Raw genomic sequence first — 23,502 nt, 5'->3', positions numbered from 1 at the left:
GAGAAAGGGAGGAGGGTGGGAGAGAGAGAGAGGAGGGAGGGAGGGAGAGAAAGGGAGGGAGGGAGGGAGAGAGTGAAGGAGGGGGGGAGAGAGGAGGGAGGGAGAGAGAGAGAGAGAGAGAGAGAGAGAGAGAGAGAGAGGGAGGGAGGGAGGGAGAGAAAGAGAGGAGGAATAGGGAGAGAAAGAGAGGAGAGAGAGGGAGAGAGAGAGGAGGGAGGGAGAGAGAGAGGAGGAGAGAGAGAGAGAGAGAGAGAGAGAGAGAGAGAAGGAAGGAGGGAGAGAGAGAGAGAGGAGGGAGGGAGGGAGAGAGAGAGAGGGAGGGGGGGGGAATAGGGAGAGAAAGAGAGGAGGGAGAGAGGGAGAGAGAGAGGAAGGCGGGAGAGAGAGAGAGGAGGGAGGGAGGGAGAGAAAGGGAGGAGGGGGGATAGGGAGAGAAAGAGAGGAGGGAGAGAGAGAGAAAGAAAGAAAGGAGAAAGAGACAAAGAAGAGCGAAAATGCGAGAGAAAGAGAGAAGATAAAAGAGAGATGTTATGTTGTTGAAGGCATCAGTCACAAGGGAAGTGTTCAGTATTAATATCCTCCATGCTGTAGACTACATGCAGAGGGGACTGAAACGTGTTAGAATGGCAACTCATGAGCCTTCAGACTTTAACCTAAAGGTCATGTCATTTGTCAAAGCATGGCCATATGGACTGGCCGGGCACAGAGCGCGGTCTGCTACTGCTGCCAAAGGTGACGGGGAGGCGAAACAGAGGCCCAGACCTCTGTGTGTGTGTGTGTGCGTGTGTGTGTGTGTGTGTGTGTGTGTGTGTGTGTGTGTGTGTGTGTGTGTGTGTGTGTGTGTGTGTGTGTGTGTGTGTGTGAGTGTGTGTGTGTGTGAGTGAGTGTGTGAGTGAGTGTGTGTCTGTCTGCTCGCCAGCCTTTCAGTGGCCCTTCTGGCCTCAGGTCAGCTAAAAATTTAACTTACCAACTTTGTCCACCAGGGGAAAAAATACAGTCAAACACATGTACACACATATGCCAGATACAGACACCCCACAACACACACACACCAAACACCATGACATTGCTGAGCCCAATCACATCTGGCAGCCTGTGTTAATCTTCTGGGTCTAACTGTGTCTCCTTCAGAAAATGCTGTCTCTCTCTGAACAACATGTAGTATCCCTGTAATAACCACGGCTGTGTCCCACATGTAGGTTTGCAAAGGGGGGGGAAACCTTCCGGGACATGTTCCATGGGAAGTCAAGCCTGGGAATTTCGCTTAAGTTCATCAAAAAAAGTAAGCTTATAACAGTGAACCTTTTTTTGTGGGATACACATAGGGAAATTCTAGGTCTTGTGGCATATTTTGGTTAAACTATCCCCAATTCAATGGAATTGCAACACTCCACATACACAGTGCATTCTGCCATCACATGTACAGCTGATTCTCAAGATCTTGCAAACTAATGAGATGCTATTGAGCCCACTACTGCTCCTCGAGGACATCATGGCACTGAAAACAATGGATACATTCTACAATAGAGCCAAGGGAATTGTTAGGTATGGGAAGGGTCATATAGCAACAATCTACCTCACCAAGCAAAGTGAGAAGAATTAGTGCACCACATTCTGTTCTGAAATACATCAAAAAGCATGAAGACTTCTGCCTGAAGCCCATACACGCCGCAGCGTACATGTTGGACCCCAAGTATACTGGCAAGAGCATCCTGTCTGGTGCAGAGATCAACAAGGCCTATGGTGTCATCACTACCGTGTCTCGCCACCTTGGCCTGGATGAGGGCAAGGTTCCTGGCAGTCTGGTGAAGTACACATCCAAGCAAGGGCTTTGGGATGGAGATGCAATATGGCAGTCGTGCCAACATATCTCATCAGCCACCTGGTGGAAGGGACTTTGTGGATCTGAGGCTCGCTCTTTCTTTCTTTCTTTCTTTCTTTCTTTCTTTCTTTCTTTCTTTCTTTCTTTCTTTCTTTCTTTCTTTCTTTCTTTCTTTCTTTCTTTCTTTCTTTCTTTCTTTCTTTCTTTCTTTCTTTCTTTCTTTCTTTCTTTCTTTCTTTCTTTCTTTCTTTCTTTCTTTCTTTCTTTCTTTCTGTATGCACGTTCAGGCTGCCCTTCCGTTTTCTCAATATATATTGATTGGCAGGGTATTGAAGAGAGATGGCCCTCGCCTATCATTTTTTAATAGAGAGAAAGAAAGAGCGAGAGGTGCCTCCATCCCCTCTGTGATAATGACCAGACAGTGTGTGTAGAGATGGCTCGGTCAGAGGGTTCATCTGTCTGGATCAGTCATATAGTCTTTCGTCTGCCTGGATTGCCAGATGGGTGGGGATCGCCATTTTGGGACAAGTGAAATAGTTCCATTGTGCCAGAAAAGTTCAATCAAGCACAGATAAAGTATTTTAAATGATTTTAAATAGTATTGGAAGCCAGGTCTGCTCTGCACTGGGATAAGGGCTTTGTCTGTATTGGACAGGAGATGGTACGGGAGGCTACTGTATGATGGCAATGTTGTTATACCGTACTCTCTCTCTGTGTGTGTGTGTGTGTGTGTGTGTGTGTGTGTGTGTGTGTGTGTGTGTGTGTGTGTGTGTGGGGTCTGGCACAGAGGAGCGGACTAAACCCCACCACAAGGCCTTTGGCCCGGCACAGAGGAGCAGACTAAACCCCACCACAAGGCCTTTGGCCCGGCACAGAGGAGCAGACTAAACCCCACTACAAGGCCTCTGGCCCGGCACAGAGGAGCAGACTAAACCCCACCACAAGGCCTTTGGCCCGGCACAGAGGAGCAGACTAAACCCCACTACAAGGCCTTTGGCAAGGCACAGAGGAGCAGACTAAACCCCACCACAAGAAACCCCACCACAAGGCCTTTGGCCCGGCACAGAGGAGCAGACTAAACCCCACCACAAGGCCTTTGGCAAGGCACAGAGGAGCAGACTAAACCCCACCACAAGGCCTTTGGCCCGGGACAGAGGAGCAGACTAAACCCCACTAGAAGGCCTTTGGCAAGGCACAGAGGAGCAGACTTGTGTTCCGGCACAGAGGAGCAGACTAAACCCCACCACAAGGCCTTTGGCAAGGCACAGAGGAGCAGACTAAACCCCACACAAGGCCTTAGTTAAACCCCACCACAAGGGACAGAGGAGCAGACTAAACCCCACCACAATTTACAGAGGTTTATAAAGGACTTTGGCAAACCCCACCCCACAAGGCCTTTGGCCCGGCACAGAGGAGCAGACTAAACCCCACCACAAGGCCTTTGGCCCGGCACAGAGGACAGACTAAATATGTATAGACTAAACCCCACCACAAGGCCCGGCACAGAGGAGCAGACTAAACCCCACCACAAGGCCTTTGGCCCGGCACAGAGGAGCAGACTAAACCCCACCACAAGGCCTTTGGCCCGGCACAGAGGAGCAGACTAAACCCCACCACAAGGCCTTTGGCCCGGCACAGAGGAGCAGACTAAACCCCACTACAAGGCCTTTGGCCCGGCACAGAGGAGCGGACTAAACCCCACCACAAGGCATTTGGCCCGGCACAGAGGAGCAGACTAAACCCCACCACAAGGCCTTTGGCCCGGCACAGAGGAGCAACAGTAATTCTACAAGCTGAGCTGTATTGCAGTGTTGACAGCAGCCTCTGAGACACACTTCAAGGCTGTCATTGTGTTCCACTTTACATAGTGTTCTATTGGTGTGATGCCACATCTTCCAGGGAACGTTAGCTGCCAGGCAACACAATGTTAGTTACAGGAAGGTAGGCCAACAAATTACATTATTTAAGTAGGTTTATAAAGACAATATATGTATAGATAGTTTATAGTTTAAGCTTATACATCTGTAACAAACAGTGATTGTTATTTTGGATCTGCAACATAGCGAGCTTGTGTTACCGAATAGTGTAGGCATAAATGCTGAATTGTGCGCCATGGAACAAAGACATCTCCGGTATCTAGACTGAGGCTGTATTGAGGCTATGTATCTGAGCATGGACTGGGGCCATCTATTAAACGTTAATGATCACTGCAACAGCCCCACACATGCAGAGACAGCAGACTACCTGGAGCAAGGAGAAGTGGTCCCTGCTCTCCATTCACCTCGACAGACAGACAGACAGCCTGGGTAGCTGAATAACAAATCCTGGAGCATTTATGTGCCTTTCTGATACACCAAGATGATACCAAGAAGCTCTGTTTCTGTCCAAGATCACCCACCAACATCATACAGACAGGTACAGTATGGACTGGCTGGTGGGTAGACATGAGCTGGTGTGAAGGTAAATGTTATTGTCTGAGGTGAAGTTACATGGTTATCAGCTAAGCTAATTAACTAATTATCAACCAATTAGTGAATTAGGCCTCATTGAAGTCTCTCTAGGCTCATTAGGGAAGCAGATGACAAAATGCAATACAAAATGCAATACAAAATGCAATACAAAAACATCCATCAAGATTAATTCATCAGATTGAGTTCACTACGGTCACTCACAAACACGCCTGTCTGTCAATCATCCAAATGTATTTATGAAGCCATTTTACACCAATACTGGTTAGGTAATGTGACCGACACAGACACTAAGGCATTAAAGCAACCACAGCAGAAGCGTGTGCAGGGCTCTACGCTGGCCTTTTTAACAAGGAGCACGTGTGTGACTAAATTGAAAAATGGAAGCGCACACAAATACATTTAGGAGCACAATAAAAAAGATTTGAGGTAATAAAGAATCCTTCATTTTTCTAGGAGCACTGGTGCTCCTAAATAACATGTCCAGGTTGCACTGGTGCTCCTAAATAACATGTCCAGGTTGCACTGGTGCTCCTAAATAACATGTCCAGGTTGCACTGGTGCTCCTAAATAACATGTCCAGGTTGCACTGGTGCTCCTAAATAACATGTCCAGGCACTGGTGCTCCTAAATAACATGTCCAGGTTGCACTGGTGCTCCTAAATAACATGTCCAGGTTGCACTGGTGCTCCTAAATAACATGTCCAGGTTGCACTGGTGCTCCTAAATAACATGTCCAGGTTGCACTGGTGCTCCTAAATAACATGTCCAGGTTGCACTGGTGCTCCTAAATAACATGTCCAGGTTGCACTGGTGCTCCTAAATAACATGTCCAGGTTGCACTGCACTGGTGCTCCTAAATAACATGTCCAAATAAATAACATGTCCAGGTTGCATGTCCAGGTTGCACTGGTGCTCCTAAATAACATGTCCAGGTTGCACAGGTTGCACTGGTGCTCCTAAATAACATGTCCAGGTTTGCACTGGTGCTCCTAAATAACATGTCCAGGTTGCACTGGTGCTCCTAAATAACACTGGTGCTCCTAAATAACATGTCCAGGTTGCACTGGTGCTCCTAAATAACATGTCCAGGTTGCACTGGTGCTCCTAAATAACATGTCCAGGTTGCACTGGTGCTCCTAAATAACATGTCCAGGTTGCACAGCACTGGTGCTCCTAAATAACATGTCCAGGTTGCACTGGTGCTCCTAAATAACATGTCCAGGTTGCACTGGTGCTCCTAAATAACATGTCCAGGTTGCACTGGTGCACTCCAGGTTGTGCTGGTGCTCCTAAATAACATGTCCAGGTTGCACTGGTGCTCCTAAATAACATGTCCAGGTTGCACAGCACTGGTGCTCCTAAATAACATGTCCAGGTTGCACTGCACTGGTGCTCCTAAATAACATGTCCAGGTTGCACTGCACTGGTGCTCCTAAATAACATGTCCAGGTTGCACTGCACTGGTGCTCCTAAATAACATGTCCAGGTTGCACTGCACTGGTGCTCCTAAATAACATGTCCAGGTTGCACTGGTGCTCCTAAATAACATGTCCAGGTTGCACAGCACTGGTGCTCCTAAATAACATGTCCAGGTTGCACTGCACTGGTGCTCCTAAATAACATGTCCAGGTTGCTAAATAACATGTCCAGGTTGCACTGGTGCTCCTAAATAACATGTCCAGGTTGCACTGCACTGGTGCTCCTAAATAACATGTCCAGGTTGCACTGCACTGGTGCTCCTAAATAACATGTCCAGGTTGCACTGCACTGGTGCTCCTAAATAACATGTCCAGGTTGCACTGCACTGGTGCTCCTAAATAACATGTCCAGGTTGCACAGCACTGGTGCTCCTAAATAACATGTCCAGGTTGCACTGGTGCACTAACACACTGGTGCTCCTAAATAACATGTCCAGGTTGCACTGCACTGGTGCTCCTAAATAACATGTCCAGGTTGCACTGCACTGGTGCTCCTAAATAACATGTCCAGGTTGCACAGCACTGGTGCTCCTAAATAACATGTCCAGGTTGCACTGCACTGGTGCTCCTAAATAACATGTCCAGGTTGCACTGCACTGGTGCTCCTAAATAACATGTCCAGGTTGCACTGCACTGGTGCTAACATGTCCTAAACTGGTGCTCCTAAATAACATGTCCAGGTTGCACAGCACTGGTGCTCCTAAATAACATGTCCAGGTTGCACAGCACTGGTGCTCCTAAATAACATGTCCAGGTTGCACAGCACTGGTGCTCCTAAATAACATGTCCAGGTTGCACTGCACTGGTGCTCCTAAATAACATGTCCAGGTTGCACTGCACTGGTGCTCCTAAATAACATGTCCAGGTTGCACTGCACTGGTGCTCTAAATAACATGTCCAGGCACTGCACTGGTGCTCCTAAATAACATGTACAGCACTGGTGCTCCTAAATAACATGTCCAGGTTGCACAGCACTGGTGCTCCTAAATAACATGTCCAGGTTGCACTGCACTGGTGCTCCTAAATAACATGTCCAGGTTGCACAGCACTGGTGCTCCTAAATAACATGTCCAGGTTGCACTGCACTGGTGCTCCTAAATAACATGTCCAGGTTGCACTGCACTGGTGCTCCTAAATAACATGTCCAGGTTGCACTGCACTGGTGCTCCTAAATAACATGTCCAGGTTGCACTGGTGCTCCTAAATAACATGTCCAGGTTGCACTGGTGCTCCTAAATAACATGTCCAGGTTGCACAGCACTGGTGCTCCTAAATACAGCACTGGTGCTAATAAATAACACGTCCAGGTTGCACTGGTGCAATAACATCCTAAATAACATGTCCAGGTTGCACTGCACTGGTGCTCCTAAATAACATGTCCAGGTTGCACAGCACTGGTGCTCCTAAATAACATGTCCAGGTTGCACTGCACTGGTGCTCCTAAATAACATGTCCAGGTAACACTGCACTGGTGCTCCTAAATAACATGTCCAGGTTGCACTGCACTGGTGCTCCTAAATAACATGTCCAGGTTGCACTGCACTGGTGCTCCTAAATAACATGTCCAGGTTGCACTGCACTGGTGCTCCTAAATAACATGTCCAGGTTGCACAGCACTGGTGCTCCTAAATAACATGTCCAGGTTGCACTGGTGCTCCTAAATAACATGTCCAGGTTGCACAGCACTGGTGCTCCTAAATAACATGTCCAGGTTGCACTGCACTGGTGCTCCTAAATAACATGTCCAGGTTGCACTGGTGCTCCTAAATAACATGTCCAGGTTGCACTGCACTGGTGCTCCTAAATAACATGTCCAGGTTGCACTGCACTGGTGCTCCTAAATAACATGTCCAGGTTGCACTGCACTGGTGCTCCTAAATAACATGTCCAGGTTGCACTGCACTGGTGCTCCTAAATAACATGTCCAGGTTGCACTGCACTGGTGCTCCTAAATAACATGTCCAGGTTGCACTGCACTGGTGCTCTAAATAACATGTCCAGGTTGCACAGCAATGGTGCTCCTAAATAACGTCCAGGTTGCACTGCACTGGTGCTCCTAAATAACATGTCCAGGTTGCACAGCACTGGTGCTCCTAAATAACATGTCCAGGTTGCACTGCACTGGTGCTCCTAAATAACATGTCCAGGTTGCACTGCACTGGTGCTCCTAAATAACATGTCCAGGTTGCACTGCACTGGTGCTCCTAAATAACATGTCCAGGTTGCACTGCACTGGTGCTCCTAAATAACATGTCCAGGTTGCACTGCACTGGTGCTCCTAAATAACATGTCCAGGTTGGTGGTGATCCTAAATAACATGTCCAGGTTGCACATACTGGTGCTCTAAATAACATGTCCAGGTTGCACAGCACTGGTGCTCCTAAATAACATGTCCAGGTTGCACAGCACTGGTGCTCCTAAATAACATGTCCAGGTTGCACTGCACTGGTGCTCCTAAATATGTCCAGGTTGCACTGCACTGGTGCTCCTAAATAACATGTCCAGGTTGCACTGCACTGGTGCTCCTAAATAACATGTCCAGGTTGCACTGCACTGGTGCTCCTAAATAACATGTCCAGGTTGCACTGCACTGGTGCTCCTAAATAACATGTCCAGGTTGCACTGCACTGGTGCTCCTAAATAACATGTCCAGGTTGCACTGCACTGGTGCTCCTAAATAACATGTCCAGGTTGCACGCACTGGTGCTCCTAAATAACATGTCCAGGTTGCACTGCACTGGTGCTCCTAAATACACGTCCAGGTTGCACTGCACTGGTGCTCCTAAATAACATGTCCAGGTTGCACTGCACTGGTGCTCCTAAATAACATGTCCAGGTTGCACTGCACTGGTGCTCCTAAATAACATGTCCAGGTTGCACGTCTGGTGTGATAAATAACATGTCCAGGTTGCACTGCACTGGTGCTCCTAAATAACATGTCCAGGTTGCACTGCACTGGTGCTCCTAAATAACATGTCCAGGTTGCACTGCACTGGTGCTCTATAACATGTCCAGGTTGCACTGCACTGGTGCTCCTAAATAACATGTCCAGGTTGCACTGCACTGGTGCTCCTAAATAACATGTCCAGGTGTGCACTGCACTGGTGCTCCTAAATAACATGTCAGGTTGCACTGCATATAATCTAACATGTCCAGGTTGCACTGCACTGGTGCTCCTAAATAACATGTCCAGGTGTAATATAATCTCCTAAATAACATCTCCAGGTGTGCATATAATCTAACATGTCCAGGTGCACTGGTGCTCCTAAATAACATGTCTAACACGTCTAGGTGTCCTAAATATAATCCTAACACGCACTGGTGTAAATAACATGTCCAGGTTGCACTAGGTGTAATATAATCTAACATGTCCAGGTAATGCACTGCACGTCTGGGTGTAATATAACTATGTCCAGGTTGCACTGCACTGGTGTAATATAATAACATGTCCAGGTGTAATACATGTCCAGGTTGCACAGCATACTCCTAACACGTCTATGTGTAATATAATCTAACACATGTCCAGGTTACTGGTGCTCCTAAATAACATGTCCAATTTAACACGTCTAGGTGTAATATAATCTAACCCTGTCTAGGTGTAATATAATCTAACACGTAGGTAACTCTAGGTGAATAATCCCTGCCTAACACTTGGTGCTCCCAGGTGTAATATAATCTAACACGTCTAGGTGTAATATAATCTAACACGTCTAGGTGTAATATAATCTAACACGTCTAGGTGTCTAACACGTCTAGGTGTATAATCTAACACGTCTAGGTGTAATATAATCTAACACGTCTAGGTGTAATATAATCTAACACGTCTAGGTGTAATATAATCTAACACGTCTAGGTGTAATATAATCTAACACGTCTAGGTGTGATATAATCTAACACGTCTAGGTGTAATATAATCTAACACGTCTAGGTGTAATATAATCTAACACGTCTAACACGTCTAGGTGTAATATAATCTAACATGTCTAACACGTCTAGGTGTAATATAATCTAACACGTCTAGGTGTAATATAATCTAACACGTCTATATAATCTAACACGTCTAGGTGTAATATAATCTAACACGTCTAGGTGTAATATAATCTAACACATCTAGGTGTGATATAATCTAACACGTCTAGGTGTAATATAATCTAACACGTCTAGGTGTAATATAATCTAACACGTCTAGGTGTAATATAATCTAACACGTCTAGGTGTAATATAATCTAACACGTCTAGGTGTAATATAATCTAACACGTCTAGGTGTGATATAATCTAACACGTCTAACACGTCTAGGTGTAATATAATCTAACACGTCTAGGTGTAATATAATCTAACACGTCTAGGTGTAATATAATCTAACACGTCTAGGTGTAATATAATCTAACACGTCTAGGTGTGATATAATCTAACACGTCTAGGTGTGATATAATCTAACACGTCTAGGTGTGATATAATCTAACACGTCTAGGTGTGATATAATCTAACACGTCTAGGTGTAATATAATCTAACACGTCTAACACGTCTAGGTGTAATATAATCTAACACGTCTAGGTGTAATATAATCTAACACGTCTAGGTGTAATATAATCTAACACGTCTAGGTGTGATATAATCTAACACGTCTAGGTGTAATATAATCTAACACGTCTAGGTGTAATATAATCTAACACGTCTAGGTGTAATATAATCTAACACGTCTAGGTGTAATATAATCTAACACGTCTAGGTGTAATATAATCTAACACGTCTAGGTGTGATATAATCTAACACGTCTAGGTGTAATATAATCTAACACGTCTAGGTGTGATATAATCTAACACGTCTAGGTGTAATATAATCTAACACGTCTAGGTGTAATATAATAACACTAACACGTCTAGGTGTAATATAATCTAACACGTCTAGGTGTAATATAATCTAACACGTCTAGGTGTAATATAATCTAACACGTCTAGGTGTAATATAATCTAACACGTCTAGGTGTAATATAATCTAACACGTCTAGGTGTAATATAATCTAACACGTCTAGGTGTAATATAATCTAACACGTCTAGGTGTAATATAATCTAACACGTCTAGGTGTAATATAATCTAACACGTCTAGGTGTAATATAATCTAACACGTCTAGGTGTGAGGTGTAATATAATCTAACACGTCTAGGTGTAATATAATCTAACACGTCTATAACAGGTGTGATATAATCTAACACGTCTAGGTGTAATATAATCTAACACGTCTAGGTGTAATATAATCTAACACGTCTAGGTGTAATATAATCTAACACGTCTAGGTGTAATATAATCTAACACGTCTAGGTGTAATATAATCTAACACGTCTAGGTGTGATATAATCTAACACGTCTAGGTGTGATATAATCTAACACGTCTAGGTGTAATATAATCTAACACGTCTAGGTGTGATATAATCTAACACGTCTAGGTGTAATATAATCTAACACGTCTAGGTGTAATATAATCTAACACGTCTAGGTGTAATATAATCTAACACGTCTAGGTGTAATATAATCTAACACGTCTAGGTGTAATATATAATCTAGGTGTAATATAATCTAACACGTCTAGGTGTAATATAATCTAACACGTCTAGGTGTAATATAATCTAACACGTCTAGGTGTAATATAATCTAACACGTCTAGGTGTAATATAATCTAACACGTCTAGGTGTAATATAATCTAACACGTCTAGGTGTAATATAATCTAACACGTCTAGGTGTAATATAATCTAACACATCTAACACGTCTAGGTGTAATATAATCTAACACGTCTAGGTGTAATATAATCTAACACGTCTAGGTGTAATATAATCTAACACGTCTAGGTGTGATATAATCTAACACGTCTAGGTGTAATATAATCTAACACGTCTAGGTGTAATATAATCTAACACGTCTAGGTGTAATATAATAATCTAACACGTCTAGGTGTAATATAATCTAACACGTCTGGGTGTAATATAATCTAACACGTCTAGGTGTAATATAATCTAACACGTCTAGGTGTAATATAATCTAACACGTCTGGTGTAATATAAACTAACAGCCTAGGTGTAATCATAATCTAACACATCTGACAGGTGTATCATAACACAGCCTAGGTGTAATCAACTAACACACTAACACATGACAGGTGATCAACTAACACAGCCAATCAGACACTAACACATGACAGGTGATCAACACACAGCCAATCAGACACTAACACATGACAGGTGATCAACACACAGCCAATCAGACACTAACACATGACAGGTGATCAACACACAGCCAATCAGACACTAACACATGTCAGGTGATCAACACACAGCCAATCAGACACCAACACATGACAGCAGTGGAAACAGAAGAGCCAGAAGACTGGTAGGTAGTGTAGCTCTGCTCTTGGGCTCCCTGCTCATCGTTCCTGGCTGGTGCCTGGACATACAGTAGATATATCTGCCATCTCATTACTGTGTAGATGTGAGTTTGGGGAGTGTCATTAGGACTGGCCCCCCTCAGTTAAAGACACACTGTTACAGAAGCTAGCCGGCTGCTTTAACGTTTCATTAGAGCTTGTGAATAAACAGTGGGCCTGTGGAGATGTAAACTGGGAGAGGATGAACGGTGGGGAGGATTGTGACACGTGAACCACAGAGAGACACTGAGGTTGGAACACAGAATGAATGACTATATAATATGAAGGTCTTTCTATGCCATTAGGAGTCTGTGCTGTTCAGTGGGCCTGTGGAGATGTAAACTGGGAGAGGATGAACGGTGGGGAGGATTGTGACACGTGAACCAAGAGAGGGAGGTTGGAAGGCTTTCTATTCTATTCCAATTATCTTCCATTCTACTCTGTGCTGTGCTCAATGTGAGCTGTTAGAGAATGAATGGTGGGGAGGAGGAGTCTAACACTTGAACCATTGTCAAGACAGGTAGGTTGGAACCATTAGAACGGTGGTATTCAAAGTCGGGGGGCAACAGGGGAACTGCAGTGGGGTCGCCCCCAAAACAATGTATAATAAGATACGTTTTTTTTTAAAGATGATTTGACTGAGTAAATTAATTTATTGGTTTTGTTTTCATTTTGATAAGAGATGAAAATGTAATGAAGGGTATTCAGTGCTGTAAAAATCAACATGTGTTATTAGATTTGGGGTGGCGATACATTCTGAAAATGTTTGAGATCCAATATAATACTTTGTGTTCTGTGTTTAATTATTTGGTTTAAAGATAGACATTGAATGACTATAATAGCCCGGTGAACACAGCCTGGTGACTACAATGACTATGTGTTAGTGTGTTACAGCCTGGTGACTACAGCCTATGGTGGGTGAACAGGTAGGTGACCACAGCCTGGTGACTACAGCCTGGTGACTACAGCCTGGTGGTAGAACACAGCCTGGTACAGGTAGGTAGGTACACAGTAGGTGGGTAGGGAGGGAGGGCCTGGTGACTACAGGTGGGTTGGTAGGCAGGCAGGTGGGTAGTGTAGGGAGGGTGGGTAGGTACAGCCTGGTGAACACAGCCTGGGAGTGGTGGGGCCTGGTGGTGGTGACTACAGGTGAACACAGGTGACTACAGCCTGGTGAACACAGCAATGGACAGGTGGGTGGGTGGGTGGGTAGTTAGGTAGGTTTCTTTCCAGCCGGTAAAGAGAGATGACAGTGTTACATTATCAGCACACTTATAGAATATTGATTGTTCAATATCTCTTTACTCTCCGATGGAACACCGTATTGGAACCGGTTGAAACTGGAAAATCCATTTAACTTCTCAAAGTGAAAAGTTAAATGACAGACCGGCTTCTGGTTAGATGGGGACCTGAAAGTGTGTTTGTGTGTCTCACCTTGAGTGGTCTGAGGGCAGATCCAACCTTGGTGCAGCAGTGACTCTCTGCTATCTCCAGGTGCCTGCCCCTCCTCTGGAGCACCTAAAGGACCTCAATGAAAACAAGTCTCAATGTTATGTTGTTCCCTAAACAAGCAGTTAATAAGCCCTGAGAGAAATGAGCCTTGTCTGTGCCAGAACGGACCAGTCTTTGTTCCATTCTCAGTGTTATTACTTATGAATCTTGTCTTGGATGTCTGGTTTTTTAATTGTTATGTAAACAGATTGAAACAGAGAGAGATGCTTATAAACAGGGTAAGGTGACACAGTACAAATACGACCTACGCAGATGGATCAACATGGTGAAACCCAAGTACAGGGACAAAGTAGAGGAGCAATTCAGCGGGTCGGACACGGATACGTGACAGGGGCTCCTAACGGTCACGGAGTATAAAAACAAATCCAGCCCAGGCCACCCACATTAACTACCGCCCCCCTGGAGGACATGTTTCTCCCGGTTTCAACACAAATCGAGAACAACAATCCCTCCTGCAAGTGCCGGCCACCATCATCCCTGTTCCTAGAACGCAAAAGTAACTCAACTGAGTGACTATTAAAGTTCCGTCTCCCCCTATGGTCATGAGGCCAGTCAAGGTTCAGATCAACTCCTCCTTCCCCAACACACAGGACCGTCTCCAGTTCACCTTCTGCCCTGACAGATCCACGGACCAGGCAATCTGCACTGCACATGACTCTTTTCTCCCCACACCACCTCAACGGTCACTTACACACCCCCCACCCCCACCCCAACCTCCTGCATTAATCACCTGCAGAACTATAGATACATGTTTTCTAATGCATTGGACTTTAGACCCACCTTCCTCAATGGTCATGCTGATGGTCATACTTTAACAATCAATGGTCAGTCTTTAACTCCTCAATGGTCATGTGACTATGGTCATAGTCTTTACACTGCCCCCACCTCCTCAAACAGTCTTTACAATCCCTCCTCAATGGTCATGAACATGCCCCCACCTCCTCAATGGTGCTGCTCCCCTATGGTCATAGTCTTTACTTAAACACCTCCTGAATGGTCATGCTGAACCCTATGGTCATAGTCTTTACAATCACACCTCCTCAATGGTTATGGTCTAGTCTTTACATGTGCCCCCACCTCCTCAATGGTCATGCTGCTCCCCCTATGGTCATGAGTCTTTACTCTGCCTGCACCTCCTCAATGGTCATGCTGCTCCCCTGAACTTTACTCTGCCCCCATCTCCTCAATGGTCATGCTTAAACAGTCTGACTCTGAACCCTAATGGAATGTATTCACATCCCTGTTACAGTTCTGAACATGATGATTTATATTGTATTTAGGACCATGTTCATGATTTACACTTGGTCCTGCATGTTGGAGAACTAATATTTCTATTGTACCCTGCAATCACACCTGAACCTGTAACACCTGAATCTGAACAACAATCAACTGTTACCCTGAACATGTGACTATTAAACACTGAACAACAATCACACCTGTAACTCCTGAACATGTGACCATTAAACACTCTGAATCTGAACAATCACACCTGTAGCTTGTCCTCAAACTCCTAGGTTAAACACTGACTGGAGACAAACACACAAACAGACAGAGGACAGGTCCCTACCTGTAACCCTGAACATGAGAGGACTGTAGGTGTTCTTAGTTTCAACAGTCTGAAGGATGAGAGGACAAGGTGTTCTACAGTTTCCTGAGAGGACTGAAGGTGTTCTACAGTTTCAACCCTGAAGACATAGGTGTTCTACAGTTTCAACAGTCTGAAGGTATGAGAGGACTTAAACACAGTCTGAAGGTATGAGAGGACAGGTGTTCTCAGTTTCAACAGTCTGAACATGAGAGGACTGAGGTGTTCTACAGTTTCAACAGTATTACAGTTTCAACAGTCTGAAGGTATGAGAGGACAGGTGTTCTACAGTTTCACAGTCTGAAGGTATGAGAGGACTAAGGTGTTCTGTTTCAACACATGAGAGGACTAGGTGTTCTACAGTTTCAACAGTCTGAAGGTATAGGTGTTCTACAGTTTCAACAGTCTGAAGGTATGAGAGGACAGGTGTTCTCCAGTTTCAACAGTCTGAACATGTGACTAGGTATGAGAGGACTGTAGGTGTTCTACAGTTACTGTAGGTGTTCTACAGTTTCAACAGTCCCTGAGAGGACTGAAGTTTCAACAGTCTGAAGGTATGAGAGGACTGTAGGTGTTCTACAGTTCCAACAGTCTGAAGGTATGAGAGGACAGGTGTTCTACAGTTTCAACAGTCTGAAGGTATGAGAACACAGTCTGAAGGTATGAGAGGACAACAGTTTCAACAGTCTGAAGGTATGAGAACTGTAGGTGTTCTACAGTTTCAACAGTCTGAAGGTATTAAAGGTGTTCACAGTTTCAACAGTCCTGAAGGACTGTAGGTGTTCTACAGTTTCAACAATCAGTTTCAACAGTCTGTATGAGAGGACTTGTTTCAACAGTCCTCAGTTTCAACAGTCTGAAGGTATTGTAGGTGTTCTACAGTTTCAACAGTCTGAAGGTATGAGAGGACTGTAGGTGTTCTACAGTTTCAACAGTCTGAAGGTATGAGAGGACTGTAGGTGTTCTACAGTTTCAACAGTCTGAAGGTATGAGAGGACTGTAGGTGTTCTACAGTTTCAACAGTCTGAAGGAGAGAGGACTGTAGGTGTTCACAGTTTCAACAGACAAACTGTAGGTGTTCTACAGTTTCAACAGTCTGAAGGCATGAGAGGACTGAAGGTGTTCTACAGTTTCAACAGTCTGAAGGTATGAGAGGACTGTAGGTGTTCTACAGTTTCAACAGTCTGAAGGTATGAGAGGACTGTAGGTGTTCTACAGTTTCAACAGTCTGAAGGTATGAGAGGACTGTAGGTGTTCTACAGTTTCAACAGTCTGAAGGTATGAGAGGACTGTAGGTGTTCTACAGTTTCAACAGTCTGAAGGTCAGGACTGAAGGTGTTCTACAGTTTCAACAGTCTGAAGGTATGAGAGGACTGTAGGTGTTCTACAGTTCAACAGTCTGAAGGTATGAGAGGACAACAGTCTGAAGGTATGAGAGGACTGTAGGTGTTCTACAGTTTCAACAGTCTGAAGGTATGAGAGGACTGTAGGTGTTCTACAGTTTCAACAGTCTGAAGGTATGAGAGGACTGTAGGTGTTCTACAGTTCCAACAGTCTGAAGGTATGAGAGGACTGTAGGTGTTCTACAGTTTCAACAGTCTGAAGGTATGAGAGGACTGTAGGTGTTCTACAGTTTCAACAGTCTGAAGGTATGAGAGGACTGTAGGTGTTCTACAGTTCCAACAGTCTGAAGGTATGAGAGGACTGTAGGTGTTCTACAGTTTCAACAGTCTGAAGGTATGAGAGGACTGAAGGTGTTCTACAGTTTCAACAGTCTGAAGGTATGAGAGGACTGAAGGTGTTCTACAGTTTCAACAGTCTGAAGGTATGAGAGGACTGTAGGTGTTCTACAGTTTCAACAGTCTGACTCTGGCTCTGGAGGGAAGGGGTTTTAATAGGGGAGTGAGGAGACGCCCCTTTCTGTTTTTTTAACACCCTTCGTCACATGTTATAATTATGCAAGCTCAGTAAAGCTCAGTAAAGCTCAATCAGGCTTAAATAGAGCATTTGAAATGATTTCCAATAGTATTTGAACCCAGGTCTGGCTGCATGCCACCAGCTCACGTCAGCTCTGTGGCATCACCTACAACAGGGACCAATGGGACCAATGGCAGACTGGCTTTAGTCATCAACCTCCACATTCCTTACAGCCAGAGGTCATAACAAATTCCATCCCATTCTTATTTAAAAACAATTCCCACCCCCCCAAAAAAACAAAAAACATTTTCACCACAATAGATATGCAGCTGTATGGTTTTCAGCGTTGGTGATAACTGAGACCCACCTTGGCTTTGATCTTTTCCATCTGGTGTTCAACCTCTTCAATATCTTCAGTGTTCTCCAGACGCTCGTACACCACACTGCGTGTCCCTTTAATCAGGTTCAACGGCAGCACTGACATACCATACGCCTGTAGAGAATGAATACAAACAGACATTTAATAACATAGTACTACACTGACATACCATACACCTGTTAGAGAATGAATACAAACAGACGATTAATAACATAGTACTACACTGATATACCATACGCCTGTAGAGAATTAATAATAACATAGTACTACACTGATATACCATACACCTGTAGAGAATGAATAATAACATAGTACTACACTGATATACCATACACCTGTAGAGAATGAATAATAACATAGTACTACACTGATATACCATACACCTGTAGAGAATGAATACAAACAGATGTTTAATAACATAGTACTACACTGATATACCATACACCTGTAGAGAATGAATACAAACAGACATTTAATAACATAGTACTACACTGATATACCATACGCCTGTTAGAGAATGAATACAAACAGACATTTAATAACATAGTACTACACTGATATACCATACACCTGTAGAGAATGAATACAAACAGACATTTAATAACATAGTACTACACTGATATACCATACACCTGTAGAGAATGAATAATAACATAGTACTACACTGATATACCATACACCTGTAGAGAATGAATACAAACAGACATTTAATAACATAGTACTACACTGATATACCATACACCTGTAGAGAATGAATACAAACAGACATTTAATAACATAGTACTACACTGACATACCATACACCTGTTAGAGAATGAATACAAACAGACATTTAATAACATAGTACTACACTGATATACCATACGCCTGTAGAGAATGAATAATAACATAGTACTACACTGATATACCATACGCCTGTAGAGAATGAATAATAACATAGTACTACACTGATATACCATACGCCTGTAGAGAATGAATAATAACATAGTACTACACTGATATACCATACACCTGTAGAGAATGAATACAAACAGATGTTTAATAACATAGTACTACACTGATATACCATACACCTGTAGAGAATGAATAATAACATAGTACTACACTGATATACCATACACCTGTTAGAGAATGAATACAAACAGATGTTTAATAACATAGTACTACACTGATATACCATACACCTGTAGAGAATGAATAATAACATAGTACTACACTGATATACCATACACCTGTAGAGAATGAATAATAACATAGTACTACACTGATATACCATACACCTGTAGAGAATGAATACAAACAGACATTTAATAACATAGTACTACACTGATATACCATACGCCTGTTAGAGAATGAATACAAACAGATGTTTAATAACATAGTACTACACTGATATACCATACACCTGTAGAGAATGAATAATAACATAGTACTACACTGATATACCATACACCTGTAGAGAATGAATAATAACATAGTACTACACTGATATACCATACACCTGTAGAGAATGAATGAATACATAGTAACACTGATACGCCTGTAGAGAATGAATAATAACATAGTACTACACTGATATACCATACGCCTGTAGAGAATGAATAATAACATAGTACTACACTGATATACCATACGCCTGTTAGAGAATGAATACAAACAGATGTTTAATAACATAGTACTACACTGATATACAATACGCCTGTTAGAGAATGAATACAAACAGATGTTTCATAACATAGTACTACACTGATATACCATACACCTGTAGAGAATGAATAATAACATAGTACTACACTGATATACCATACACCTGTTAGAGAATGAATACAAACAGATGTTTAATAACATAGTACTACACTGATATACCATACACCTGTAGAGAATGAATAATAACATAGTACTACACTGATATACCATACGCCTGTAGAGAATGAATACAAACAGACGATTAATAACATAGTACTACACTGATATACCATACGCCTGTTAGAGGCAATCAGCAGTTGAAACAATCACAAAGCCCCCCTGTGTCCCGAATGACACTCCATTATACACTTTTGACCAGGGCCCACAGGGGTGCACTATGTAGGGAATAGGGTGCCATTCTGGACGCAGCCATGAAACAGACCGTTTCCATCACATTATTACAGTGGTGCCAAGGCCCTTTAGTGTCTGTGAATCTGTAGCACGTGTATGTGAACACACCTACCACCTACGACCCACACTCCATGACGCATGACTGTACAGAGTGGAGATGTATAGGGAGCAATAACACACACAGCTATATCACGTTACAGCTGTACCCCTCCGGCTCCATGTCATTCTTTAAATGGTGCAATTCGCAATTGTGCTGCACGGAGCTTATGTGTGAATCTGCAGCCAGCAACCATTTTGTGTGTAGAGAAATGACATGTAGGCTTCTGGCTGTCTCTCTCTCTCTCTCTCTCTCTCTCTCTCTCTCTCTCTCTCTCTCTCTCTCTGCAGCTCCAGACAATATATACAGCCTAACAGCGCCCCCCAGTGACAGCACTGAGGAGAGAGGAACGCTCCAGCATTCACAGAGACAATGAATAAACTCATAGAAAAAAAAAGAAAGGACGTTGAGGGCAAGAAATGGCCTTTGAGGGAATAGCTTTTTAAAAACAGCAAATCAGCTATTATTTGAACAAGGACTGTTGCAACACATCAATAGACTAATTCCTCTTCCTTAAATAAAGAGAGGAAAAGACAGGAAAGAAAGAAGGAAAGAGCAGAAAGAAGGAAAGAGCAGAAAGAAGGAAAGAAAGAAGGAAAGAAAGAAGGAAAGAAAGAAGGAAAGAGCAGAAAGAAGGAAAGAGCACAAAGAGACAGGAAAGAAAGAAGGTAAGAGCAGAAAGAGGAAATTAATGGAGAGAAATGTGAGAAATGAGAGATAATGGGAGATAAGGAGAGGAAAGGAGAGGAAAGGAGAGATAAGGAGGGGAGAGGAAAGGAGAGAAAAGGAGAGGAAAGGAAAGGAAAGGAGAGAAAATGAGAGAAAAGGAGAGGAAAGGAGAGAAAAGGAGAGGAAAGGAGAGAAAAGGAAAGGAAAGGAGAGAAAATGAGAGGAAAGGAGAGGAAAGGAGAGAAAAGGAGAGGAAAAGAGGTAAGAGATGAAAGGAAAGGAAATGCGGGAAACGGAGGTAGGAGAGGAAATGAGAGAAAACTAGGTAAGAGACGAAATGAGAGAAAACAGAGGAAAGGAGGTAAGAGAGGAAAAGAGAGAAAACAGAGGAAAGGAGGTAAGAGAGGAAATGAGAGAAAACAGAGGAAAGGAGGTAAGAGAGGAAATGAGAGAAAACAGAGGAAAGGAGGTAAGAGAGGAAATGAGAGAAAACAGAGGAAAGGAGGTAAGAGAGGAAATGAGAGAAAATAGGGGAAAGGAGAGAAAAGAGAGAAAGGACTCAGGGTGCTCAGTAGCACATCCCATTCAGAGTGTTGCCGGGGCAGTGGTGGGGTGAGGCATCTGGCAGGCACAATACAGCATGCTTGAACATCATCAAAAATGAGAGTAGAGGGCAATCTCTCTCTCCAATAACCTGCTCAGCGGCCAATCAATACACACACACACACACCAACCTGGGCGCTGCCATTTTACCAGCTATTTCATAATAAAACAAAAGAGCGTTTTGTGAGATTACACCTTAACCCCGCCAAGAGAGGCTGACCTCCTCGTCTCTCCATTGAAGGTTTCATTCCGAGGCTGAAAAGGGAAATTCTGGATCACTCTGAAGTCCTTTTTCCATGAAAAACAAACTATTTTACTGGCTGGTGAGTGTTAGGTGACATTAGAAGGAGAGAGCAGGAGAGCATCAGGGGATGAAGGCATGAGGCAGGGCCAGACCTATTATTAGTCCTAGCTTCTGCGGTGGATGGATCTCTGCTAGGGGCTGTGTCGCACCTCCTGCAATGAATCACGGGGCCTCTTAAGGCCGGAGCATGTCCCGAATACCAAGCAGCTCGCTCATAAAAGAAGAACCTGTCCCCCTGTTCACATCCCTAGGAGTGTCTGTGTGTGTGTGTGTGTGAGAGAGAGAGAGAGAAGCACATCCCTTCTTCTCCGATGTGCTGCCTCCTTAACATGAGAAAAATACAAACCCGACGCGACCGACCGACACAGGTGCCTTGACTCTTTTCCTCTCCAGCCCAGAGCTGTAACCCTCTGACATGAGTCACAAGTACAGGAAGGGGTGGAGTTCAACCCATTGGAAAAAGAAATGACAAATAACTGTAGAATATACAGAGAGACGTTTAGTGTGTAGAGATTGAGAGAGTGTAATCATTGGCTGGAATCTTAAAGAGAGATATCTGACTGAGGGAGGGAGTGCTATTGAGAAGGGACTGGACCCCAGGCACAAGACACCTCTTTGTCCCCTTCTCTGGTCTCCGTTAGGGCAGGAGAGGAAGGGGTCTCTCTTCGGAGAGGAGAGGGGGGTTTCTCTCTTAGGGGGAGGAGAGGGATGGGGGTCTCTCTTAGGGCAGGAGAGGGAGGGGTCTCTCTTCGGAGAGGAGAGGGGGTTTCTCTCTTAGGGGAGGAGAGGGGGGGTCTCTTTGGGGAGGAGAGGGGGGTCTCTCTTAGGGCAGGAGAGGAGAGGGGGGTCTCTCTTCGGAGAGGGAGGGGGTTTCTCTCTTAGGGGAGGAGAGGGGGGGGGTCTCTCTTTGGGGAGGAGAGGGAGGGGGGGGGTCTCTCTTTGGGGAGGAGAGGGAGGGGGTCTCTCTTTGGGCAGGAGAGGGAGAGGGGGTTTCTCTCTTAGGGCAGGAGAGGTAGAGGTCTCTCTTCAGGGAGGAGGGGGTCTCTCTTTGGGGAGGAGAGGGAGGGGGTCTCACTTAGGGGAGGAGAGGGAGGGGGTCTCTCTTAGGGGAGGAGAGGGAGGGGGAGGTCTCTCTTTGGAGAGGGAGAGGGGGTTTCTCTCTTAGGGGAGGAGAGGGGTCTCTCTTTGGGGAGGAGTGGGAGGGCGGGTCTCTCTTAGGGGAGGAGAGGGAGGAGGAGTCTCTCTTAGGAGAGGAGAGGAGAGGGAGAGGGGTCTCTCTTAGGGGAGGAGAGGGAGGAGGGGTCTCTCTTAGGGGAGGAGTGGGAGGGCGGGTCTCTCTTAGGGGAGGAGAGGGAGGAGGGGTCTCTCTTAGGGGAGGAGTGGGAGGGCGGGTCTCTCTTAGGGGAGGAGAGGGAGGAGGGGTCTCTCTTAGGAGAGGAGAGGGAGGGCGGGTCTCTCTTAGGGGAGGAGAGGGAGGAGGGGTCTCTCTTAGGGGAGGGAGGGAAGAGGGGTCTCTCTTAGGAGAGGAGAGGGGGGTTTAGGAATATAAAAATAAAACGTTTCAAAGTGACAACCTTCCTGGATGTGTCCCAGAGGGCATCCTTCCCCTATATCGTACACTAATGTTGACCACAGCCCTAAATGACCTGGTCAAAAGTAGTGCACTTTATAGGCAATAGGACACCATTTGGGATGTACCCTCCCTCTCTAATTCACCCAGAGGCCCTGGTCTACCCCAGGTCAATTTACTGGCATCTGATTAGATCGAAGGAAATTAATCTCCTCACCTATTCTTTCCCCCATCAGCATCTTAACGCCGGCGATTTAAGAGCGAGGGGAGGATGGAAGGAGGGAGAGGAGAGAGGAGGGGTGGGGGGCTCCAGAGCCATAAGTCACTGTGCTAGCCAGGCTTTTAAATCAAGCCAGAGAAGACTTCAGTGATCAGATGACGCATGAGACTGCAGATTTTCAGACACCATTAGCCTTGTAGGGTGAAGTTTCCCCCAGAGGATGACCTTGCACTTTCCCCACTAATGGTTCAGGTTAGGATTGGGGGACATTAAACTGATCCTTGATCTGTACCTAGAGGAAACTTCACCCCAGAGCCCTCACCCCTCCTTGAGTCAATCGACTTGAGGCTGAGGAT

General features: G+C 44.6%; 1 protein-coding gene across 1 annotated transcript in view; it reads right to left on the bottom strand.

Annotated features, from left to right (window-relative positions):
* The window catches only part of lmbrd1 (LMBR1 domain containing 1), a 212,430-nt gene that overhangs the window by 53,517 nt on the left and 135,411 nt on the right, over nucleotides 1-23,502 (bottom strand). The window contains exons 8-11 of the mRNA XM_065023036.1: nucleotides 17,553-17,700; nucleotides 15,256-15,272; nucleotides 15,195-15,212; nucleotides 13,628-13,711 (exon numbers count right to left, since the gene is read on the bottom strand). Coding sequence (XP_064879108.1) covers nucleotides 13,628-13,711; nucleotides 15,195-15,212; nucleotides 15,256-15,272; nucleotides 17,553-17,700 — 267 coding nt within the window. The remainder of the gene's footprint in view (nucleotides 1-13,627; nucleotides 13,712-15,194; nucleotides 15,213-15,255; nucleotides 15,273-17,552; nucleotides 17,701-23,502) is intronic.

The sequence above is a fragment of the Oncorhynchus nerka genome, linkage group LG10 (assembly GCF_034236695.1).
Source record: "Oncorhynchus nerka isolate Pitt River linkage group LG10, Oner_Uvic_2.0, whole genome shotgun sequence".
Classification (NCBI taxonomy): Eukaryota; Metazoa; Chordata; class Actinopteri; order Salmoniformes; family Salmonidae; genus Oncorhynchus; species Oncorhynchus nerka.
This window is presented reverse-complemented; position numbering and strand designations above follow the sequence as displayed.